The following is a 22,047-nucleotide window of genomic DNA, read 5'->3' on the forward strand; positions in this document are numbered from 1 at the left end:
ACGTTCTTCCAGTGACTGGTTCCTCTGACTGGTACCCGAACCAGCTCCCGCTCCCTTCTCTTGGAATGCACGCGTTCCACAACCACAAAGTGAGGCGACTCCACCGTGAGCACCGTGTGTGGTTTCAGCGGGAAAGAGCCTGCACCCAGCTGACTGGGAACTGGGAACTGGGGTCTACCCTGATCACAGAGAGCACTCCCGCAACGGGGCCTTCCTCCCGGCCTCCTCGCCCTTCAGGAGAGAAAATCCCAGGGGCGGCCTTACCACACACAAAGCTCTCCGGTGGCACAGAGAAAATGCTCTGGCCCTTCAGGGATTCCGGGTGGGCGCAGGTGGCCGTCACGAAGGGCTGCAGCGTCCGGCCCAGTAACCACGGGGGCAGCCACTTCAGCTGGCAGTCACACAGGAAGCTGTCACTGCTGATGTAGCTGGAAGAGAAACCAAAGGGACATGTGAAGTGTGGCGTCCAGAAAGGGATATCCCCCCAGTACACAGATTCCTCCCTGTCACCTCTGATTGACTTTTGTCATTAACACCAGCCATCTAGACAGGAAAGAGATTTTTCTCAGTTCCTCTCCAGTGACCCAGAGCAGCGCATATAATCTACCTGGAGATTTTGATAAAATGATGCTTTGGCTCAGAAGGCTGGGGACAGAACCCAAGATCTGGCATTTCTAACAAGCTCTGGGAGACTCGGACACCACTGGCCTCAATGACCCCGGGGGCACCATCTGACCTCTCCCAGTGTCTGTCCATCAGACAGAGATGAGGAGCACTGTGCCCTCTGTGCTTTTTCCCACTCTCCGGACAAGATACTTGGGAGCTTCCAAATTCGATCCACAACTTAGGTCTCGACTCTGACACAGGTCCTATTGCTGTTAGTTTACATTTGGCCAAGCTCCATGTTTTCTTCCGTCCAGATGTAAGCCCAGCCCACACGACCCCTCCTGTTTGTGTATCTCTACACCAGCACCCATCAGGGGGCCGGCAGACTTCGGCTCCGCTCCCTAAATAGTGCTTGTGAGTTCACTGCCACTGCCCAGGGAGCATGAGAATGCAATTCTGGTTTTGTGAGGCTCCAACCAAAACAGAGAATATTTTCTTTTTCATTTCTCAGCAACTGAGGATCAGCTTTTTAAACAGAAATCAGAATCACCATCTCAGCGGACATTCCTTCCCGAGGAGTCACTCTAAGATAAGTCAACCGAAGAGTCTAGCTGCCCTGTTCCTGGAAGAGCCCTCAAGGCTGTGAGCTAACAGAGGCCAGCCCGTGGCAAGGGTGAAGGCCCAGACAGCACACGGGCTCCCCTGTCATGGACTGCCTCTGGCACAAGGTACATGGTAACAGGGAGGGTGTTGAAGTTTACTTAGAAATTCCACAAGAGGCGGTGGCTCGTCAGTTAAGCATCTGACTTTGGCTCAGGTCACGATCTTGTAGTTCATGGGTTCAAGCCCTGCATCGGGCTCTGTGCTGACGGCTTGGAGCCTGGAGCCTGCTTCAGATTTTGTGTCTCCCCCTCTCTCTGCCCCTCCCGCACTCACACTCTCTAACAAACAAACAAACAAATAAATAAATAAAAATTCCACAAGCATCACACGGGCCAGTATTCTAGCAACAGCCTCCACCACCCACCATTTCCCTCAGAAATCTATTCTTCCCTCCTGTTCCTCATGGTTCCCAGATTAGCCATCTTACTAAAATTACTTTTGGAAAGTGCTTTTTCAATGACTGAAATAATTGATCTCAAAGCTATGCTAACTGGGATGTTTGCCCACATCAGACTCTTAGAGGGCAGCATCAGGCTTTTATTTTATTTTTTCGCATTTTTTATTGGACGGGCAGGGAGCCGTGTTTAGAGCTCTCCGCCGGAGGCGTGCTGCACTGCAGTCGTTACCCAGGGGGCAGGAGGGCTCCCCCGGCTGAGCCCGAGGAAGTTCCTGGGAGCTGCGCCGGGCGTGCTGTTCTGTCCACCCACCGCACAAACAGCTTCAGTGACACAGGGACAGGAGTTCTGTCAGAAGCGCTATCACAAGCTCCCCATCAGGACAGCATTGGGTATGATGCCTCTTTCTGGGTTGATGGCAGGAAAGCCTGAGTAAAGTCTATAGTAAGCTGCTGGGCTATCACTGTGGGACTTGAAGCTGAGGAGAGTCACCGAAGGAAACTGAGGAAAGCAAAGGTGACATTCATCCTTGGTCACAGATGTGTGAGGGAAGAGTTACTCCTTACACCACACAGTGTAGGCCTAGCCGGCTTGAAGATTTCTCCCACCCCACATAAGGACACCCACCTCACTCAGAGGAGACGCACCTCAGAGAGAACGGGGATCAGGGCAGAGAGACAGCCAACAAGACAGACAGCAAGGACACTGACCCCGACCACCCTCCACGTGCACTCATTGCTTTAAAGACAAAGGTGAGGTTCAAAGACTGGACTAGGCATTGCCAGCAGCCCTGGGACTTTCAGATTTCCGCTACTCTTCTTCTGGTCAGCTGCTAAAGGGTGCGGCTCTCCCCGACGCCCGCCTCCAGCCATCCCATTGCTCTGCTGGCTCACGGTGCATTTTCATGATTCCAACGCGAAGTGTGTTTCTAATCACCGCTTGTGGAAATTTACCCAGAGCATGACTAAGTGCATGGTACAACCTGCCTTGATCAGATGGAGGAAGAAAATGACCAAGTGGAATTAACCGTTTCTCCCATCAGAGGACTGCCACGGCTGGGTCCTGGCAGCTAGTGACGGGAAACCGAGGCGAGGCCAAGGCTGAGCCCCCAGAGCCACGCTTAAGCAGATCTGGGGGCTGGGGTGTGGTGCCAGGAAGGGCCCGGTTCTTCCCAACGAGCAAAGTATCTCATTCTCCCTCCATTATTAGGGAGAAGGAAAGTCTTCTCTGTGCCCTTCCTCTTTCTCTCCTATCGTCTTCCCACCTAATCCGATCACTTCCAACATTATGTTTGTAAGTTTCAAACACAGAAAAGTTGGAAGAAATGCACAGTGAATACTTCAAATTCTAAGATCATGACCCTTTGACGAAAGAAGTTCTACTCAACAGACCTGAATCTCACAGCTAAAGAAATGCTGTAAGGTCGGTGCCTAAAAGGGCCCCGCCCCCCCCCCTTAGCTAGAAGAATGTCACCAGGGGCCTGCTTTGGTTTCCAGATGTGGGGACTGGGTCTCCCTACTTCCCCATTCCTCCCCAGGGCCCTCCAGGAGTGGCCTCAGGAATGAGGAGGGGGTCAGGATGCCAATATGGCCGCCCTCTGGTGTCTACACTTCTGTCAGCACTTCTGAGAACCAAAAGCCACATCTTTCAGGACCTAATCTACAGCTAGACTTTCTGGCTGCAGAATCAGATTAACATACAGGAAGAAGAAAGGAGGCTTGGGGGTTGCCACCTGCTTACCCAGACGAGCCCCTCTGCCAGAGAGGGCGCAGGCAAGCTCTTCCAACCCTGTGGCCCAAGGGCCCACGGTGAACGTCTGCGGTGGCATCACCACCGCCTATGGACTGCTGTGGGGACCTCGCAACAGATGTGGGCCAGGCGCAGTGTCACTGCTCCACAGTCACTGTGACCATCCCACAGAGATCTCTGCCTCGCTCACACGCTCTTTGAACAAGTCACTCTCAATATATGTCCTCCCTTTTAAGCAGACCTAAATGGTGAAAACTTGCCCCTGACATCATTTAAGGAATGATTACCCATTTTCTAAAAGAAAGGTCACGTCACATCCTCTAGAGCAGCGGTCAGCATCCTCTAGAGCTGCCCTGCCGGCCTGGTTGTTATAAATAAGAATTTATTGGCGCACAGCCATGCCGGCCCATTTGTGTATTATTTACGGCCGCTTTCTGCTACAACAGCGTCTACTTGCCAATGACAGAAACCCTATGGCCCAGCATGAAAATTCCATGAGACCCTTTAAGAAACGGTGTGCTGACCCTAACCCGGAATAAGCCCCCACGGGGCACTGCTTTGGTGACAGACCGCTTACACACAAATGCTCACGCCCCACCTATTTTATACGTTGAGGCGTCATGGAATCCAGACGTTTCTAACTCTGAATTCTCTACTCATGTTAACCAGGGCCCTGGAATCCCAGGTACTTACAGCTCTTTAAGATTCTTCATCTTCACAAAGGCATCAGACTGGACAGATCTGATGGCATTATCTCCAAGGTTCCTGCAAAAGAACATCCTTCACTTACAGAGACGCACTCTGGGCAGCCTTCAGGTCAGGAGTCTCCGGTGGCTTCCAGCAGAGCCCTGGTCTCACCAGTGAGGCCTGCTCAGCAAGTCAACAGGCAGACCTTTCCCAACAACTATTCTGAGACCAAGGAGAACAAGAATCCAGCACTAGAGGCATCTGTCCTCTGTGGTGGTGACCACACGAATGTCTCTGGGCTGCCTCCGTCCTCGTCCTCCCAGGCCTGCAGAGGCAGCTACACCAAACCCCTCCCGGCTGGGCCCAGCGTGTGCTCGGCCCGGGAAGCGCGTTAGTGGGGCTGCGAGCCTGGGCCAGGACATCTTGCCCTCACGGATGGGAGGGGGAGGCCGGGCCTGGGAGGATCCAGCGCCAGGGTGCGCAGGGCAGGAGGATGAGGGAGGGATTCATCCATCGGGCAGCCGCACGCATTAGGGGCTCACCAAGCAGCCATATGTTCTGTGACTGTTCGTGGCGTAGGCAAAATAAAGGCCAAAGTTGAAGCTGACTTATAATGAGAAGGAAGCAGCTGGCGTTTCCAAATAGGCTGTTTCTCAGTTTACAAAGAGGTGATTAAATCGCTAGCAGACTTCCCCGGCAGCCGCATTTGGCAGGCCTGTGGGTCAGGGAGGGTCTGGCCAGATACTCACAGGTGCTCCAGGCCCTCCAGCCCCGCGAAGGCTCTCTTAGCCACCGACTTGATCTTGTTTCCAAACAGAGTTCTGCCATTTCCAAACATCATCCAGAGACAGGGAAAGAACAAAAAACCAGACCGGAGGGGGAGAGACAAGGGAGGAATGGGAGAAAGAGAACACACAGTTAGGGCAGTGCCATCTGATAAGTCTGTCCAGTGAGGGGCAGGTGGAAATCTAACCTACGCGGGGATTATGGGTCTGAAGTATGCAGGCCTGCCCCTTTCTGAAATGAAATACTTTTATCTTTGTTAGAATTTAACAGTGATGACAGGTTGCAACTGCACGCACCGTCTCGCCTGAAAAGGCTCCTCTCGATGCTCCATGGAAATCCCCCTGTCCAGCCTGGGCTGGGTCCGAGGACCACCCAAGGGCCTCGTGAGAAGGAAGGGACCCGTCACTGTTCCCGTGAGAGGAAGCAGAGTCACGGAAGGCAGTAAAAACTGGAACTAAAATCTGCCACCCTCTTCTGAAAACTGGGGATGGGGGTTCCCAGAGGAGGCAAGAAGAGGGCAGGAAAACTAGCATCCATCAAGATGGCCTCCCGACAATGTACACAGAGACGCCCGCACGCAGCCAGGGTGCGGCCACCAGGAGCTGCACCCATGCCTCCGGGAAGGCCTCTCGCCGTGTGCAGGGCCCACCCCAGCGCTGTGGCCTCTTGTGGCAAGAGCCCAGATTCTCAACGCTGCCCATGGGCCCAAGGTCCCTTACAAGTCCTGCAAGGTCAGCCTCCAAGGTTATCTAATACGCAGACGCCTGGACTGCCGACCCTGAGACAGGGCTCCTGCTTCCCAGCACTTCCAGTCACACCCTCAATGGTAACTACTAAGTTTTCTCAGAAACCAAATTCGGGTCGCCTGCAATCCACGTGGAAGGAAGGAAGCTCCCTCCGCTGGGCTGTGGAAGCCCCAGGAAAGTCTGTTTGGGGGAAGCAGGAGCAGGGGCACCTGAAGTGCCCTGACACTGGGGATGAAAAGCATCAGTGCCCCACTTCTCCCTCCTCTGACCACAGCCCGCCAGGGCACTCCGCCACCTCCTGTGGGTGCAGGAAGCCATGTGCCGGCAGCCATCTTACAGTCACTCTGACAGACACGTGGGCTCTTCCACCTGACATCCGGCAGGACCACCTAAAGGGCTTAACAACGGGATCTGCTGGGAGCCAAGTCCTGGCAGAGGGCTTCCTAACATGGGCACCGCAGACAGCGGCCTTGTCTGGGATCCTACCAGGGAGCCAGAGAAAGGTCTCCTCCGAAGGCCAGCCTGACCTTCAGAGCCACGTTAAGATGGGGACCCCTGAGGGAAAACACAAGTACCAGCCCCTCCCTCCTCCCTAAAAGGAGCCAGGAAAGGAAAGAGGAGCCTCGAGGAAAACCACAGACGGCAGGGCAGCCCAGGCGGCACCCCCACGGCCCAGGGCTCCTGCCCCACCTCCACAAACCCCAGGATGCCGCCTTCAGGAAGATGGGGTCACGTGGGCAGACCCGGCCAGCACCTCGAGCCCCAGCAGGAGGCACCCCCCCCCACACACACACCCTCTCCAGGGCACCCAAAGCCTGAGGGGAACCTGCAGGGCAAGCACAGGAGCTTCTGGGGACCCCCCACTTCATCAGGAACAGACCCCTCTTCTCGGAGCCTCCAGCCCTCAGACAAGGCCAGCGTCTCCTGCCTCGGGCAGGATGGGGGGGCCCAAGCCCCCCTGGCTGCTCTTTCCCTTGTGGCATCTGTGTATTTCCACACCCTCTCTCAATCTGAGGCTTTTACTCTCCAACACACAGCCCAAAACACACAGGAGTCCGGTGGCCACGCTCGCTCAGTTCCCCTGACCACATGACCAGTCCGGCCAGCACCAGCGCGCCGCACCGAACCCAAGCATCCGCAAGAGCCTGCCAGCTTCTCACTTACTCAGATCCCCCAGGCCGGGTCACTGTGCTCCAGGCCCTAGTAAAACATATTAACTGTTTAGTGAAACCTCCCGTAAACCACATCCAGGAAAAAGCTGTGCTTTATTTCATCCATAACGTATTAGTCACACTGACCTCTTTTACAATGAGGGCAGACTGTTATTTCTAATGGTAACAATAGCAATAAAACAAATTCTCAATTATGTAGGGGCTAATCATCCTACTGCTGGATTAAAATAGCCCCTTACTTTCTCCAGGCGCACATCTGGGGGCCGGGCTCAGGCTGGCAGCGTGCAACAGTTTCCATTAAGGCGGCTGTGCAGAGAATGGACGGCCGGGACCACGGGCCAGGGTGCCGACTCTTCGTGGACGGCAGCAGCTGAGACTCCAATGCACCCGATCAGGGGCTCCCAGAGAAGGGACCGCGGGGCTGATGTGCCTCACACCCCCGCCTCGGAGCGGACAGCGACCCTGAAAGTCAGCTCTGCGTTCCTTCATGCATCTCTAAGCGCTCCCCAAGGCCTTTCAGCTCCTGCTTCCCCCGGGGAGGCCCGCTGTGTCCAGGGACTGACCGCAAGCAGCCAGAACATGTCCACCCCCCACCTCTCCTCCACCTGAGACACTCAACAGCACTCCGGGGGCCCTGTCCTCGCTCTGTGACCATATGGAGGGGGGGGGGCAGCACCCACCCAGGCCCAGCTCATGGAGACACTTGGCCTCATGGTACAATTCCAGGTTTCCTCTAACACTCCCCTCCGCACACGTCACGGCCCCGCCCTGAAGAAAGCCATGGAGAGATCTGGAACCACGAGGCAGCCACTCGCACCGGCCCTCACACACGTGGAGAACCGCTCCTCTCTCTGCTGCTAGTTCGTGCTCCAGAAGGCCTCCCTCCCTCCTCACCTACTAGGACACTGTGCACACCTCCCAGGAGGTGTTCCATCAACATGATGATGGAACCCGGTACCACGGGTAAGCGGGCCGCGTCCCTGCCCTGCCAGGAAGCTGCAGCGCGAGGCACGACCACCCTGGCCGTATCCAGCAGGCAGAAACGTCACGGGCGGGCACCACCCACACCTGTGGAGGGAAGCCTGTCACAGCCCTGCCGCGCCCTTGTGCCCTTCTTGGAAAAGATTTTAATGGCCTCTTTCTCCAGGCGCACATCTGGGGGCCGGGCTCAGGCTGGCAGCGTGCAACAGTTTCCATAAAGGCGGCTGTGCAGAGAACGGACCGCTGGGACAGGAAGAGCCCCAGGTCCTTGAAGATCTGAGGAAGTCAGGAGTTTCTCCTTTCCCATTTTCAGGGACCCGAAGACCTCCCCCCAGGGGCCTGAAAGGCGAGCCCAGCCCAGGTCATAGGGACCCGGCACGGACTGCAGCCCCACAGGGTGCATGAGTCCGCATGACAGGACAGCTCTCGAGAGGCTGCCCTTCTCTGTGCTAACATGCTCTCCATTTCTAACAGATCCCAACACACTTGCCACCAGGCCACTCAAATGGGGCAGTGAGGTGTGACAGCCACACTTCCCAGCCATGGCCATGCAAGAGAGCTTCGAGGAACACGTGTAGAAGAGGCGCGGGGAGGAGAGCCAAGTGGCACTGGTCCCGGCCTTCCATCTCTCATTAACTGTCCGCTCCACGCCTCCCACACCCCCACCGGGGCCCGGAGCCCCGCCACCGTGCCCACACCCACGCTGGGCTGGGCAGGCACCGGAGAGCGGGGCCTCCTTGCCCAGAACGGACTAGGAGGAGGGGAGGAGGGGGCACTTTTTAGGGAAGAAAAGGGAAGACTGACAGACAGAAATGCCATCAGAACACAGGATGCTAGAGATGAGTGCGAGTGCAGAGATGGCCAGGAGAGCACGTCTTACTCAGAACCTAGTGTGAAAAGGTGTGAAAAACCACCCGTCTGAAAACTACCGCTACAGAAAGCCCCGCCCCCCAGCAGGTGCCCCGGAACCTCCCGCTCCGCAGCTGCGATCGGGACTCTGGCTTGGCACTCGCACTCTGCTCCACTTCCCCCAAGTGGTCACCCGCGCAGGGGGAGCGATGGCTGCCTCTCTCTGCCCATCCCAGAGCCTCCCTCGGACTCCCCTGCCCCGCCCCGTCCCGGAGGCTGCTGGGGTGACCCACGCCGGGAGACCAGTCTCGGCCCTCCACGCTGTGTGGTCCTGGGCAAAGGCCCCTCAGCCACAGAACGGCCGCATGACAGAGCTACGCTCCCTAGGCTGCAGGCCGTTCGCTGCGACACACGTACACACGTGCCTCACAAAGTAACACACAGGCCTCTAGGAGCCTAAGAAAAACAAAAACACCGGAAACCTGGACTAAAGACTAGCTACCGTATTACCCCTCGTAATGACTTTGTTTAACATTATGACTGACAACAAAAGTACTGACCGAAGACTCAAAACCAGCAGTGCTACTTGGCGTTAGCCATCTCACACAATCTCTAGGAAGCCAGTAGAACAGGGCAAGACTCCTTTGTGCAAAGCAGGAGAGAAAATCCAATAGGCATCTGAACACCAGGTCTTGGGCCCCAAAGGAACCGCCCAGGTCAGTGGCGAGCCCCCCAGCCAGAGAAGCGGGGTGTCCTGGCTCTCTTATTCAGACTTTTCTTCCCAAACCAAAGATGGTACATGTGAGGCAGCCCTGCTCCAGCTGACCCAGGACAAAAGGGGCCCCGGGGAGCCTGAGAAGCGCCGTGCACAGGCTCCTCAGAAGGTCCAGCGCCGAGATACTCACAGCTTGCTGAGACTGTCGAGCCCCGTGAAAGCGCCACTGGTGTCCTCTATTGTGCCCGAGATCTCGTTGTGGTCCAGATCCCTAGGGAGGAGACAGAGAGGAGGCTCACCGTGCAGCCGGAGTCCTCGGCTCTCTTTAACAGGAAGTGGGAAAACAGACAGATGGCCGCTCTGTCACCTGACGCCCCGGGGTGAGGTACGGCCAACCGAGTGTGGTCACGGAGCCGCAGGAACCCCAGGGCGCACGCCTGGCGCTGCGGCCCAGCCCTCGCAGCCTTCCCACAGAGCCAGCCCACGCCTCAGAGAGCCACCCCAGCTCTGCGGGCTGCTCCCCAGTGGGGGGTGGGGCTGGGCCCTGGGGCAAGGAGGGGGTGCGGACAGCATGTGGGAAACCCCCCCGGAGCAGGCATCTGACACTGGCACTGGGAATGAGCCCGGAAGGTTCTTTAAGGCTCCTGTCTGCTCTCACACCAGCCAGAGTCCCTTTCCTCAACTTGACTAAGAAACTGCCGCAGGCACACGGAGTCAAGAGCGAAGAGGCCCCCACACAGGGTCCTCCCTGGGGCCACTCCATGCTGGCAAGTGGGTTCAGAGGCCAGAGCCAGCCCTCCCCACAGGGCCCCGCGCCGCACTGACTCGGAGCCAGGGACGACATCTGGGTGCTGAGTCAGACCTGTGACCCACTTGCCAGGGTTGGCGGATGAGGCCAACTTTTCAGGCCGGTCCCCTCCAGCAGAGCTGATCACAAGGCGGATGACTGAGCTCGCTCGCCCAGCTTCCAGGTGGAGTCACAGCACCAGGGACGCCCCCACCTGGTGACCAGGCCCCTCTGTGCCCACCAGCAGCCCCTCCAACTGCCCCCCACAGCTCTCAGCTCCTTCGCCTTCCTCTGCCAACCTTGACCGAGGCAGGCCAGGAACAGAAAGGGACACTGCTCCTGGCCCCGTGAGAGCCCTCGCAAGGCATCAGTACTGCCAGGAGGGAGGGGAGCCCTGGCTGAGAAGCACAGCGCGCATGCTGACCTTGATCTTACAGCAGAAGGCTCAGAGCGCCGAGATTCTGCTGCTGCAAGGGACCTCTCCTTTCAACAGGTTTCTCCCTATTATCTTCACACTGCAAGCCAGGGACCCAGGGCTGCCGCTCTGGGTGCCCGTCTCCCAGCTCCTCGCCCTGGCTGCCGAGGCTTCTCTCTGCTTTCTGGCTCAATCTGAACGTCCCTGGCCTTGTGATTCAGGCCCTGCAAGCACTGGAAGGCTGGGTGAGCTCAGCTTCAATAGCCTAGCGTCCGGGCTGTTCCCCACTCCCAGCAATGGCCCGGCAGGCCTCCTGCCCTGCCCTCCCCGCCAGGTGCAAGGGCACCGGGCCCCCCATCACACCGCAACAGGCCCTCCGGGCAGTGGCTCTTGCTGGGAGGGCGGCTTCAGATTCCACTAGGCCTGTCTGTTGAAGGCCATACACCCCTCTCTGGGGGCTTCCTGCCCGAAGCGCTCTGAAAGTTCCCCGGAGGAGCTGACACAAGAAAAATCTTAACTCCAGAAAAACATCCTGAAGCAACTTCTGACCACCCCACCTAATAAGGAATTTAAAAGAAGATCACATTAGCATCTCTATTCTTTTTTAAATGAGCCTCCTGAAGTTCAAGGTGAGACGGAGGAGACCCTAAATACCTCTCATGAAATGGGGCCTCCTGGACACAGGGTGTGCTGAAGGCGCACAGGGAAGGTTGGAGGCTAGAAAGACCGACCTCACGGCTGCTCCCAACAAGGGGACCGGCTTCCCAGCAAGGGCATGGCAGGAATTACCGGGTGGCAATGGCAGGTTGAGTCGGCGCCCCTATCAGCACCACCCGGGAGGGACTGAGAGGTACTTCTCTGCACCCCCCCCCCCCCCCCCCCCGTTCCCTGTCAGGTGACTATGCACAAGCGTCCAGAGGTCTCATCAGTGAGAAGGGACTCGGGAGGCAGCACAGCTGCTCTATTCTGCTTCCCAGCCGGGAACCCCTTCGAGCTGTCAACCCCACAGCTAAAGACGTACAAGACCCGCAGGTTTTTGAGTCCCCTGAAGGCCCCTTCCGCGATGTGGCTGATGGAGTTGTGGCTGAGGCGCAGGATGCTCAAGCTACTCAGGTCGGCCAGGCTCTCCTCGTCCAGCCGCGTGAGATTATTGAAGGACAAAACCCTGAGGAAGGGAGGGGGAAGCAAACGTCAGCACTGTGGAGTGGGCTTCCTGACTCAGGCCATCAAACACCTCTCAGGACAGTGCCCTGAGACCCTGGACCGGAGCCCCGCAGGTTCAGACAGTGAGGGAGGGAGCCCAGTGAGACTACCGACATCAGCCAGCAGAGGGCGCCACTAGCCACTGCGTGGAACAAGCCTTCCTCCCATTAACACTGCGCCTTACCTGGGCAGCAGTCTCGAGTCTCCTTGCCCCCACCCAGGCCAGCCTCTTAGCATGATGCCCGTACTGTGAGCAGGACAGGGAACACGCCCCCCAATCACACAGCTTCCCGGAGCATCCGAACCAAACCTTCCTCCCAGTACCCACTCCTGCACCTGACACCACACAGCCCTGGGTTGGTTACTTATTAGTCCTCCATCGTTGAAAAAGGGGAAGTTTGGGCTGGGACAGGAAGAAGCAAAATTAATTCAGAAAAGACGAATGAGTTTTTAAAGGCAGCAGGAAGTAACATTCTTTCCCTCCTGGAGAAGTCAGTCCTGGTGTGTACCAGTCGCAAAAACCTGGCAAGTGGTCAAAATTGCACCCACACCTGCAGTGAAAGCTTTAGCTAAAAGGAAGGGCCGGAAATGCTGGAAAGCAATCCTAAACCTGGCTCTAAGTTACCAGACGTTGGGAAAACCGACAGGCTGGTCAAGGCATTTCCATGACCTTCTCTGCCCCTTGTGAAGGCGGAAGTCAGCTCCCCACAGGCCACCTGCCAGAGAGGGTCACAGGGAACACACCCTCACTGCTGCCTCAAAACCAGGGGTGCACAGGCCTCCTCACTTAGCCACCGGCCTGGCTCGGGCACGGGCACTGCGAAGGCCTCTCCCATGTCCTCGCCCGGACAGCAACCAATGGGAGCCCCGGGAGCTCCCTGGTGGGGCCTCGGTGGAGACGAGGTCCCGGAAGGGCTGGAGGCTAAATCTCAGGGGTTAACATGAACATGCTCGCCCGAAATCCAAGGAGGGTATGTTTGAGGTCAGAGTCAGGACTGGATTTTTGCACCAGGGAAGCACAGGTTCCCTGGAACTTAAACTCCAGGTCAGTGTGCAGTGGGTGTGGGGAGGAGCAGGGAGGCCAGGGAAGGACAAACACACCACCTGCAAGATGCAACACTGAGCTTAAAGCATCCCCTTGCTTGCTGGGTGAGGTGAAGACAGACACACCGGCTTGGCACTTTTAACAGCCACTCGTTTCATGGCGGGACTCTGTGCCTACAGTGGAGCCCAGAAAACAAGAACACCCACCCAGATCCTCTTTAAAAACCCCACACTCAGTGGAATACACTGGAACTGAGACACCTGGAGGATATTTCAGGGAGGTAGGCAACACGGTAAGGGTCTACTTTTCCCTCCACAACCACCTGTCTTCTGCACCTGTTTCCAAAAGGGGGGGGGAACGGGGCGGCGGCAGTGCCACTGTCACGGTCAGTCCCTGATGTGGCACGAGGCTGGCCCCTGGAGGCCGCTGGGACCCCCTGCTCTGCAGGGTCAGCCGCAGGTGGAGACTCCCACGTCTGTCTGTCTGCACGGAGCCGGCGGGACACTTACAGCTCCTGCAGCCTCTGGCAGAAGCTCCAGCCATCACGGGCAATGCGAGCGATGGAGTTGCCGCTCAGGTGGAGCTGGTGCAGGGCCGAGAGGCCGTAGAGCGAGCCGCTGTTCACCTCCACCAGGCTGTTGGACTCCAGGTGCCTGCAAGACAGGGCGCGCGGTGAGGGCGCCCCAGGCCCCTTGCACTGGCGGCCAGCGATGGGAGGGCGGTGCTGGCTGGGGGCGCGCGCGCGCACGTGCGCCGGGGAGAGGACCGCAAAGCCGCCATGGCCACCAGCGTCCAGCGTCAGGGTGCTGAGAGCAAGGACCCTGTTGGCCAACAGGCGCACAAGCGGGCACACAGAGCCCAGCAGCAGCCCCAGTCCATTAAAGGAGAGGAAGAAGAGAGGAGGTGGGGGAGGTGGGAGCTTTTATCCCCATCCGATGGGTACGTGAAACTGAGGCTGGAGGGACTGAGGTGCAACTCGTCCAAGATTCATTCCACAGCTCTGCAGGCAGCGAGGGAGAATTCGAACCCAGGTCTGGGGCCCAGACACACGCCTTCACTCTGGGGTCAGGCCACTTGGATTGATACCCTAGCTGTGCCACTTTAGTGGCTGAATGAGGCTGAAACATCCCTAAAAAGGCAAGACCCCGGGCAGCAACTTCACAGGGCTGGTATGAGCAGCACACTGGAAACCCGTCAGTTTCCGCACAGGGCTGAGTACCTTGCTCCCCCGGGGTTGATCAAGTGAGGACATTCTTACCCTGCTTCTCGACCCTGCACACCCTAGCCCAGGACCAGCCTCCGGAACAAAACTTGCTAATTCAAATGGTGCCCCACGTTCAGCTCACAAGGTCTGTGGGCAACCGGGTTTCGCTGTCAGTCTCACTTTCTCCCGCTGCCCCAAAAGGTGAGCACTTGGTTTTTAAACACCCTCTCCAGCAGCTCATCACCCCACACGCGATGCATCTGCTCAATCTAAACACCAAATGGGACGTGCGAACTCCATTTTCTTCCAAGAATTCTCTTTGCATCTCAGTATACCCCGCTCAAAAGGACGGTTCTAACTAAGCATGTCAAGTACAAGTGTTTCTGAATAGATACGGAGGTGAGGTCCATCAAAGGACCAGGAGAAATGGAGAAGCAAGACCACAGTGCCAATGCGAATGCCCCCACCACAGAGTGGGGGGGCCTGGGGGTGGGGGGGAAGAAGGGCTCGTGCGAGCCACTTCCGATAAATGAGCAGGGCACAGCGCCGACGAAACTGGATGCAGCATTTTTGTTTTCTGTTTCAGCTGCAAAATTGAAAAAGGATGTGAACACATTGGTGTCACTGGTAGAGACTGGAAAGGAGGGGATGGAGGGCGGGGTCCTGAGCAAGTTAGTTACATCGCTGACCGTAACCCAAGAAATCTCCTGTTGACAGACCTAGATACAGTGGGACACGTGCTGGAACCCGGAAATAACCACGACCAAAACCCCGAACAGAAAAACCAACAAGGAGGGGCGCTGGCTGGCTTCGTCAGGGGAGCATGCCACTCAATCTCAGGGCTGTAAGTTCAAGCCCCATAATAAATAATGAATAATAAAAAAAACCAAACAGGAAAGGACTGATGGCCCCTTGGGAGCAGGATGAGGGGGAGAGAGAACAGGGGAAGGGGGCCGTGGCCATGTTTTTACGCTTTCATCTTAGTCAGCTATGAGTGTACATTACTTCCGTTGAAAACAAACTAATTTAAATGTTTAAACAGGGACGATCAGGATCTGCCTTTTCTGCCCTCCGCCATGTTTTCGGCCGCGGTCGAAAACACATGCAGGCGCCGGGCCCGTACACATCTGTCCGGGGAGCGCGCTCCCGGATAAAAGCGGAACATCTGCGCCCTGCGGCTTGATGAGCTCATGAAACATAAATCAATCTCCCGGGACGAACTATACATTCTAGGCCCACCTGCACATCAAGACAGACTGTCAAATCCCCAACAGGGAGACAGGGAACTTCCTGCAGCATGTGGGGGAGGGGAGGGGAGGGCAGGGAGGGGGCCACTCTGCCCCCCCCCCCCGCTGCTCGCTGAGGACAAGGCAGGGGAGAGGAACCCAGCAGAGCGGCTCTCTCTCCCACCGTCACCAGCCCGCTTCCCTGACCAAAGCCTGGCAGAAAAATACCCTTCGTGTGGCAAAGCCTGAAAAGACAGTGAGTTGTGACCAGCCAGAGACCCAAAGGGCAGGGCCCCAGTCCGGCTGCAGTCCTAGCGGACCCTCAAGGCAGGGGGCTGAGCGAACACACGCAGGCCCGCGGCGCCCGAGCGGAACCAGCGCCACACTTACAGCACGTGTATCCTGGACAGGCCCCAGAAGGCCCCGTCCGTGAGCTTGCTGATGTTGTTTCGCTGCAGCTTCAGCACCTCAAGACTCTCGAGCCCCTGGAACGTCAGGCCCTCGATGAGCCGAATCCGATTCCTGTTGAGGTCCCTGAGGGGAGGAAGTCGGCGGGGTCAGAGGGCGCAACATGCACCTGCCGATGCCACCACTGCTCCCGCGCAGGCTGAGCTGTCCAGTGGAGGACAGCGGCGAGGCTGTCCCAGTGGGGCCCGCTGGCGTCCTATGGGCGCGGACAGTGTCTGGGCCACAGCCGGGATGAAAGAGTGCGCAGGGCTTCCCAGATGCACACCCACCACGCCTCCATGCGGGTGAATGCTCCACTTTCTCCCCAAATATCCAGGACCCTGTAGTGAGGAGCTGGGTGTGACTCAGGGTGTGAGCATCTTAGGTGGGGTGTCTCTCGGCTCTGCAGGAGAAATCCACACCAGATGCCTCAACCCAGGAAAACCCGAACCACTGGGTATCAAATGGCAATGACACTTTCCACTGGAGGCATTAATGGGGTCACCCATGAGGAGAGAAGGCAGCGCAAATGGGGGAGGCGGGGATCTGACACACCAATGAAACACACACACTTGGCTTCCAACCCCGTGAGATAAAACTTCAGTTGACCAAAAGGTTTCAGGAATCTGGGTGGGCTGGGTCCATTAGTGACACTGCGGAAAGAGGAGGAGAGGACGAGGGGCAAACCAGAAAGCCGTTGGTTTTCCCCAAATACTTGTACGGTGTCTCATGACCCTGCCCCCACACAACTTCCTGAGTATCCAGAGACCTCTCCAGAGCTGAAGGGAGCAGAGCCAGAGCCTGGATCTAACGAGGGTGTGTATGTGTGTGCGTGTGCGTGTAGCACAGGGAGGGAGGGCAATGGGGCGGGGGCATGGGGGGGGGGGCGGTGCCTCATCCGGCCATGAACAATCACTGTGTTCTGTCTCTAATATCAGCTTATTTTCTAGAAATGGATTCTTCTAATACACAGAGAATACAGGACAATGAAAAACCAGGGAACAAACAGTCCATCTTGTTCTGGGAAATAGGTTCTCAGACTCCAACCCTGTGCCATTTTAGGAGAGCCCTGGGCCACAGTTGTCCAAGAACAAAACAAATAAATGCTTTCTTAAAAAAATAAGTCAACTACCATATAAGAAAGAGCAGATGAACATGGTCCGCCTCGGTCTACACTAACTTCCTCTTGGACTGCTCAAAAAGTGTTGGATACCGTCATGTCCACGGCACACATTTTCTTAATTTTAGAGAGAGAGTGCAAGTAGGGAAGAGAGACAGAGGAGTATAGAGAGAGAGAATCCCAAGCAGACCCCACAGTCAGTGTGGAACCTGATGTGGGGCTCGATCCCACGACCGTGAGATCATGACCTGATCTGAAATCAAGAGTCGGACGCTGAGCCAACTGAGCCACTCAGGCACCCTCACGGGAAAGGTTTTATGGGGACTTAAAAAAAAAAAAAAAACCAGAAAACCACAAGACAAATAACCGGAGCCACACAGCCTACAAACATTAGCGGGATCAGCTCAACAGCAGGACTCCTCACTTCATGTGCAAAGTGCCAAGGAGGACAAGCATCTATATCCTCAGTGGGTCTTTTTCTCAGCAACCTAAAACAGCCCATGGGCTCCAGACCCGGCTTCTAATTTGCTTTTATTAGGTGTCGCCACAAGGCCATTAACGAGGGGGTATGCAAAGCCTGACAGGGCGGGGTGAGGAGGGGTCGGACTTGGAACTCGGTCCGCAGGGAAAGCCGGCCTCCACGGAGTCTGGCTAACCTTAATTAAAGTGCGGGTTTCTGTACTCACAGTTGCGTCAGCCTGGGTAACTTGAATGCTTTCACAGGAAGCTGGGTGATCCTGTTTTTGCTCAAGCGAAGCATTACCAGCGACCGGGACAGGCCATCGAAGGCTCCCGACTCCAGGCTGCTGATGCGGTTGCTGGCCAGGTTGCTGGGAGGACAGAGGACAGAACACACAGTGGTCACGAGGGGCTTTCCTCACCCTGTTACAGACACCAGAGCTGCCTGAGTTGGGGAGAAGCTAAAGCACCCCCAGAGGCTGGTTTCCATGAACACATCGGTCATCTAAACCCCGGGGGGGGGCAGGTGATGTGGAGGCTGGGATCCCCCCACTTTAGGCCCTGGTGCAAGGGTCACTGCAGCCCAGAGCGTGCGGTGCCTGTGGCCAGTGCCTTCCACTGGAGGGCGGGGGGGTGGGGGGGGTCAGCGTCAGTCACCTTGTCCCCCCCACCCCAGCACCCTTGCAGCGCGGCCATTTCCAGGGCTGTCCGCGGGCGTCCCTTGGTGCCTGCCAACCAAGAGTTAGGGTTCAAGGTTGGTGAGAAAAGCCCTAGGAATCAGACGTCAATGTCCAGGCAAAGGTCAGAATGGATTTTAATAACTTAGGGCAACGGTCTTAAATTTTAAAGTGGGTCTCACTCCACAATTTGATATGTATACATACACATCTCTATATTTACACACACGCACACACGTGCATACATGGACTCATTCTAATCCTTTGAAACATATCAGAGAAACACTCATTAAGGACACCTGCACAGGGTCCCCTCAATTCTTCAGCGGGATGTCCGCTTAGCGGATTATGTATGTAAAGGGCATCTCCCCTCAAACCACACTGCAAAACAGTAGGTCGTATTGGGCATTCTGTTGTTCATAAATATCAACTAATATTAAAAAAGGAAAGAACAGAGAGTAAGGGGAGAACGATACACTATTCCTATAGAAGTTACTGCTGCCACCTCTCCTTCCGCCTTCCCCGGACAAATGCTGCTTTCTGTGGCTCAAGGAGAAAGACCAGAGAGAGTCTGCTCCAACAGAGAAGGGGAGGGGAGGAGGTGGCGCTTCTCGCCTCGCCGCCAGGCAGGGGCCCAGGACAGGGCACATGAGGGTTCTGTGCAAACCGGGCTGGACTCTTTGTTCTTAACACTCCCACTGCAGAAGGACAGTCTGTGTGGTGAAGACACGCAGTGGCCAGGAGCTGCCAAAATAGAAAGTCTCCTTGCTTTCGTGCAGAGGGAGGTCACCGCGATTCAGCTGAGTCTTCGCTGGTTTCTTCGTCCCAACAAGGGAGGGCTGGACACCGCTGCAAAGCCCCAAGTGGGGGCTGAGCACTGTCACACGGGCGTAACGGACGCCAAAGCCTCCCGTTTCCAACTCTGGGGCCTTGATGCAGCCTTAGAAAGAAATCACACTTCCTCCTTGGGGTCTTGCAAAAGCCTTGGCCTCCCTGGCCTGAGGGGTCCTAATGACCCCTCAACCAGCCTCATGAATAACCTCCAAAATGACTCAGGATCAGTAAGAACACAGAAAATGAAAACTGTCATTTGAAGATACCTCTGGAGCCTGGGTTTTTCATTTCTCCCCCAAAGCTCCATTTTTCTACTAACAAGCAGCAAGGTCAACAGGCTTTAACAGTTTGTCCTCACATGGAGCGGGTGTGAAAGGGCTTTGAGGATGTGGGAACGAGACACAGACCAACACAGAGAACGGGGCCTGGGAAGCCGCAGAACGGAGTCCGTGGCTCCTCCAAGAGACCTCACGCCAGGCTTCCGGGGGTCAGTGTGATAATAACAGCACCTACTGCTTCGGCCTCGGCAGGGAAGTCTCCCTGCAGAGCCGTTTTCTACGGAGCCCCGAATCTTCTCTCCAAGCTCTCCCAGAGGCAGGGCTCCAAGACAGACCTGGGTCCTGGGCAAGACCCTCCTCTCGGCCAGGGGTGTGCAAGGCCCCTTCACCCTGCCACCTCCATCCCTGCCGTCAGAGGAGTGCTGCTCGCTCCGGAAACGCTCTACACGTGTGCCCGCAGGAGGGGACGACCTGGGTGGCCCTCGAGGGAGGCCAAGGCGCGCGCCCACACCCGGAGACTCAGGCAGGCCACGGCGGCGAAGGACACAGGGTGCGGATGGCGAAGCCCAGGCACTTACAGCTCCCTGATGGGCAGCCCTTGCGGAAAGCAGGCGCTGCGGATCTCCGTGATGTTGTTCGAGCTCAGGTCCAGCACTTCCAAGGAAAGGTAAGCCTTCAGCTGACTCCCCTCCACGCTGCGAATCTTGTTGTGTTGCCTGAAACACACAGACAACAGGACCTGAGCACGTCTTTTTGCAAAGGAACCACTACCTCCCCTGTCACTTCTTTCACGCGCCTTCCGCCCTGTTTTGCTCATTCAGAAAATTATAAAAGTGGTGGCACTCTTTTTTATTTTTGAGAGAAAGAGAGTATGAGCAGGAGAGGGGCAGAGGGGGGCGGAGAGGCAAAGACTCTGACACAGGCTCCAGGCTCTGAGCTGTCAGTGCTGAGTCTGACCTGAGGCTCAAAGCCACAAACAATGAGATCATGACCTGAGCCGAAATCAGACGTTTCCCCGACTGAGCCACCAGGGCGTACCTCCCTGCCTTAAAAAAAAAATTTTTTTTTAATGGAGGTAGCACTCTTAACATGAATCTCCTGTTCTTCTTGCTCTGAAGTTATCACCTGCCAGCTGGGTGCTAGTGACAAGTCTGTCCACCCAAGTTCAAAGCCTAGGCTGCTCTCCCCAAGGAGAAGAATGAAGGGTAATGTTGTGCGCTGCTGTGCAGAGAACACGGAGACCACAACTCAGAACTGACCAGGGCGCTTTCCCATAAAGAATGTGCCCGGTGGAACCAGCCAGCACATGTTAAGGTTCTCACTGAGCATCTTCAGAACGCAGCCCCGCCCCCGTCACCTAGGGGGCTGCAGGCAGGAGAGCCCAAGGTTCAGGTCTAATCCAACTTAACGCATCACGGTACACCTCACGTTTTGCTAGGCATGAAGACCAGCACAGGGACTTTTTTTTTTAATGACACAATTCTGACAAGCTAAGGGCAACAGGAACTTGGTGCTCAGTCTAACTGGAATTGAATCCTCTGACCCTCCCAACTCTATCCCCTTGTTCCTCGGTTTCCTTATATGGAAGATGGGGCCACCTTATTTCAGGCATATGGCAAACTGCGCTAAAGCAGAAATTAGTTAACTTAAGCGTTCGGGGTGTTAAACCCCCGCAAAAGGGAGGCATGTGACCACCGTGACTTATTTGCACATGGAATCCTCCTTCTGAAAAACCCAGTCTAACCAACCAGCCAGTACTGATGAGTCAGGAGAGAAGAGATCGGACCCTGGCTGGAGGACACAGGTGGCCCCCACGGCGGATGTGGCTCTGTCGGGCAGATTCAAACCCCTGCAGTCCTCATGCCAATATTCAGATACTTCAGAATCTGCTGGCTGGTGGTGCTGGTCCCTGGGGCTCCGGCTCCAGGCCCTCACTGGGGCCAGTGTCTGCGTGGAGAGTGTCAGGCTCCCCGGCCAATCAAAGCATTCTTGAACACAACACAAGTAAGCCCGGCGTCGCTTACCAAGTGGCATCTCTTTTAAACAAACACTCGGCCAAGTCGGTTCCAGCAGGCAAAAACAAGGCTCTCTTTCCCAGAAGCTCCGGGGCTTCCTGTCCACCCCTTTGTGTTTTCACAGCTCTCCCAGGCCCTGAACCCAACGCCCATTTACAGCGGCGGAGCTCCAGACACGGGCAAGTCTCCCCAGAATGAAAGGCCACTTTTCCCTTCGTGCCCCCCACCCCAGAAGCTATTTCCTTTGAGTTCTTTATTATGTGTTTCATAGAGACGGTCTCTTCAGTTTTCTAACTCCAAAAGAAAAAGAAAAAAAAAAAAGAAGAAAACCTTTATTATGTTAAGTATGGGAAAGAAAGAACAAGAAATAAAAGGCAGCAGAGCTGAGCCTCATCCAGGAACTGTGAATGCAGGACCAGGGAGCCAGGAAGAGAGGATCTTAGAAAAGCAGGCAAGGAGCCCCAGTGTGACCCAAAGTGGAGCAAAAAGGGACCGTGTACAGAGCAAGGGGCCACGGGACAGCTGTGAGCCCCCTGACGCTTCTCTCACTGTGCCTGTCTACCGCCTCAGTCTCTCCTTTCATCCTACTCCTTTCTCTGTCTTTCTGGCAGGTCTGCTTATTGAGGGACTCTGGCGTGTTCCGGGGCCCCGGGGGCACCAGCCCACTCCAAGGAAGGCTGCTTTAATGAGGACGGGGCTCTTTCACATGCTGTACAGAGCTCCCCGGTTGGCCCAAGAGCCATCCTCTGCTGGGATGAGGCACAAGAGAGCGTGGGAGTGAGGGTGTTTGCAGGCAGGAGAGCTGAAACTTGCCAGGAGCAGTGCTGCACTGTGCCCAGAGCAGCTTGCGGGGTCCAGCTCCGGGGGCGGGAGCAGACACTGGGGAGAGAGAGAGGACCAGGAGAGGCCTCCCAGGCCATCCTGGCGAGTAGGACTCCATGTCACCATGGTCGAGGACAGACGGGGCAGCAACACAGACACAAGTGGA

General features: G+C 56.3%; 1 protein-coding gene across 3 annotated transcripts in view; it reads right to left on the reverse strand.

Annotated features, from left to right (window-relative positions):
* Positions 1-22,047, reverse strand: part of LRIG1 (leucine rich repeats and immunoglobulin like domains 1) — a 106,908-nt gene that overhangs the window by 13,411 nt on the left and 71,450 nt on the right. For all 3 annotated transcript variants that reach the window (XM_029918869.1, XM_029918868.1, XM_029918870.1), the window contains exons 4-12: positions 19,623-19,760; positions 17,483-17,626; positions 15,620-15,763; positions 13,309-13,452; positions 11,573-11,716; positions 9,540-9,620; positions 4,850-4,921; positions 4,107-4,178; positions 265-428 (exon numbers count right to left, since the gene is read on the reverse strand). In XM_029918869.1, the coding sequence (XP_029774729.1) occupies positions 265-428; positions 4,107-4,178; positions 4,850-4,921; positions 9,540-9,620; positions 11,573-11,716; positions 13,309-13,452; positions 15,620-15,763; positions 17,483-17,626; positions 19,623-19,760 (1,103 nt within the window). The remainder of the gene's footprint in view (positions 1-264; positions 429-4,106; positions 4,179-4,849; positions 4,922-9,539; positions 9,621-11,572; positions 11,717-13,308; positions 13,453-15,619; positions 15,764-17,482; positions 17,627-19,622; positions 19,761-22,047) is intronic.

The sequence above is a fragment of the Suricata suricatta genome, chromosome 12 (assembly GCF_006229205.1).
Source record: "Suricata suricatta isolate VVHF042 chromosome 12, meerkat_22Aug2017_6uvM2_HiC, whole genome shotgun sequence".
NCBI classification, from domain to species: Eukaryota; Metazoa; Chordata; class Mammalia; order Carnivora; family Herpestidae; genus Suricata; species Suricata suricatta.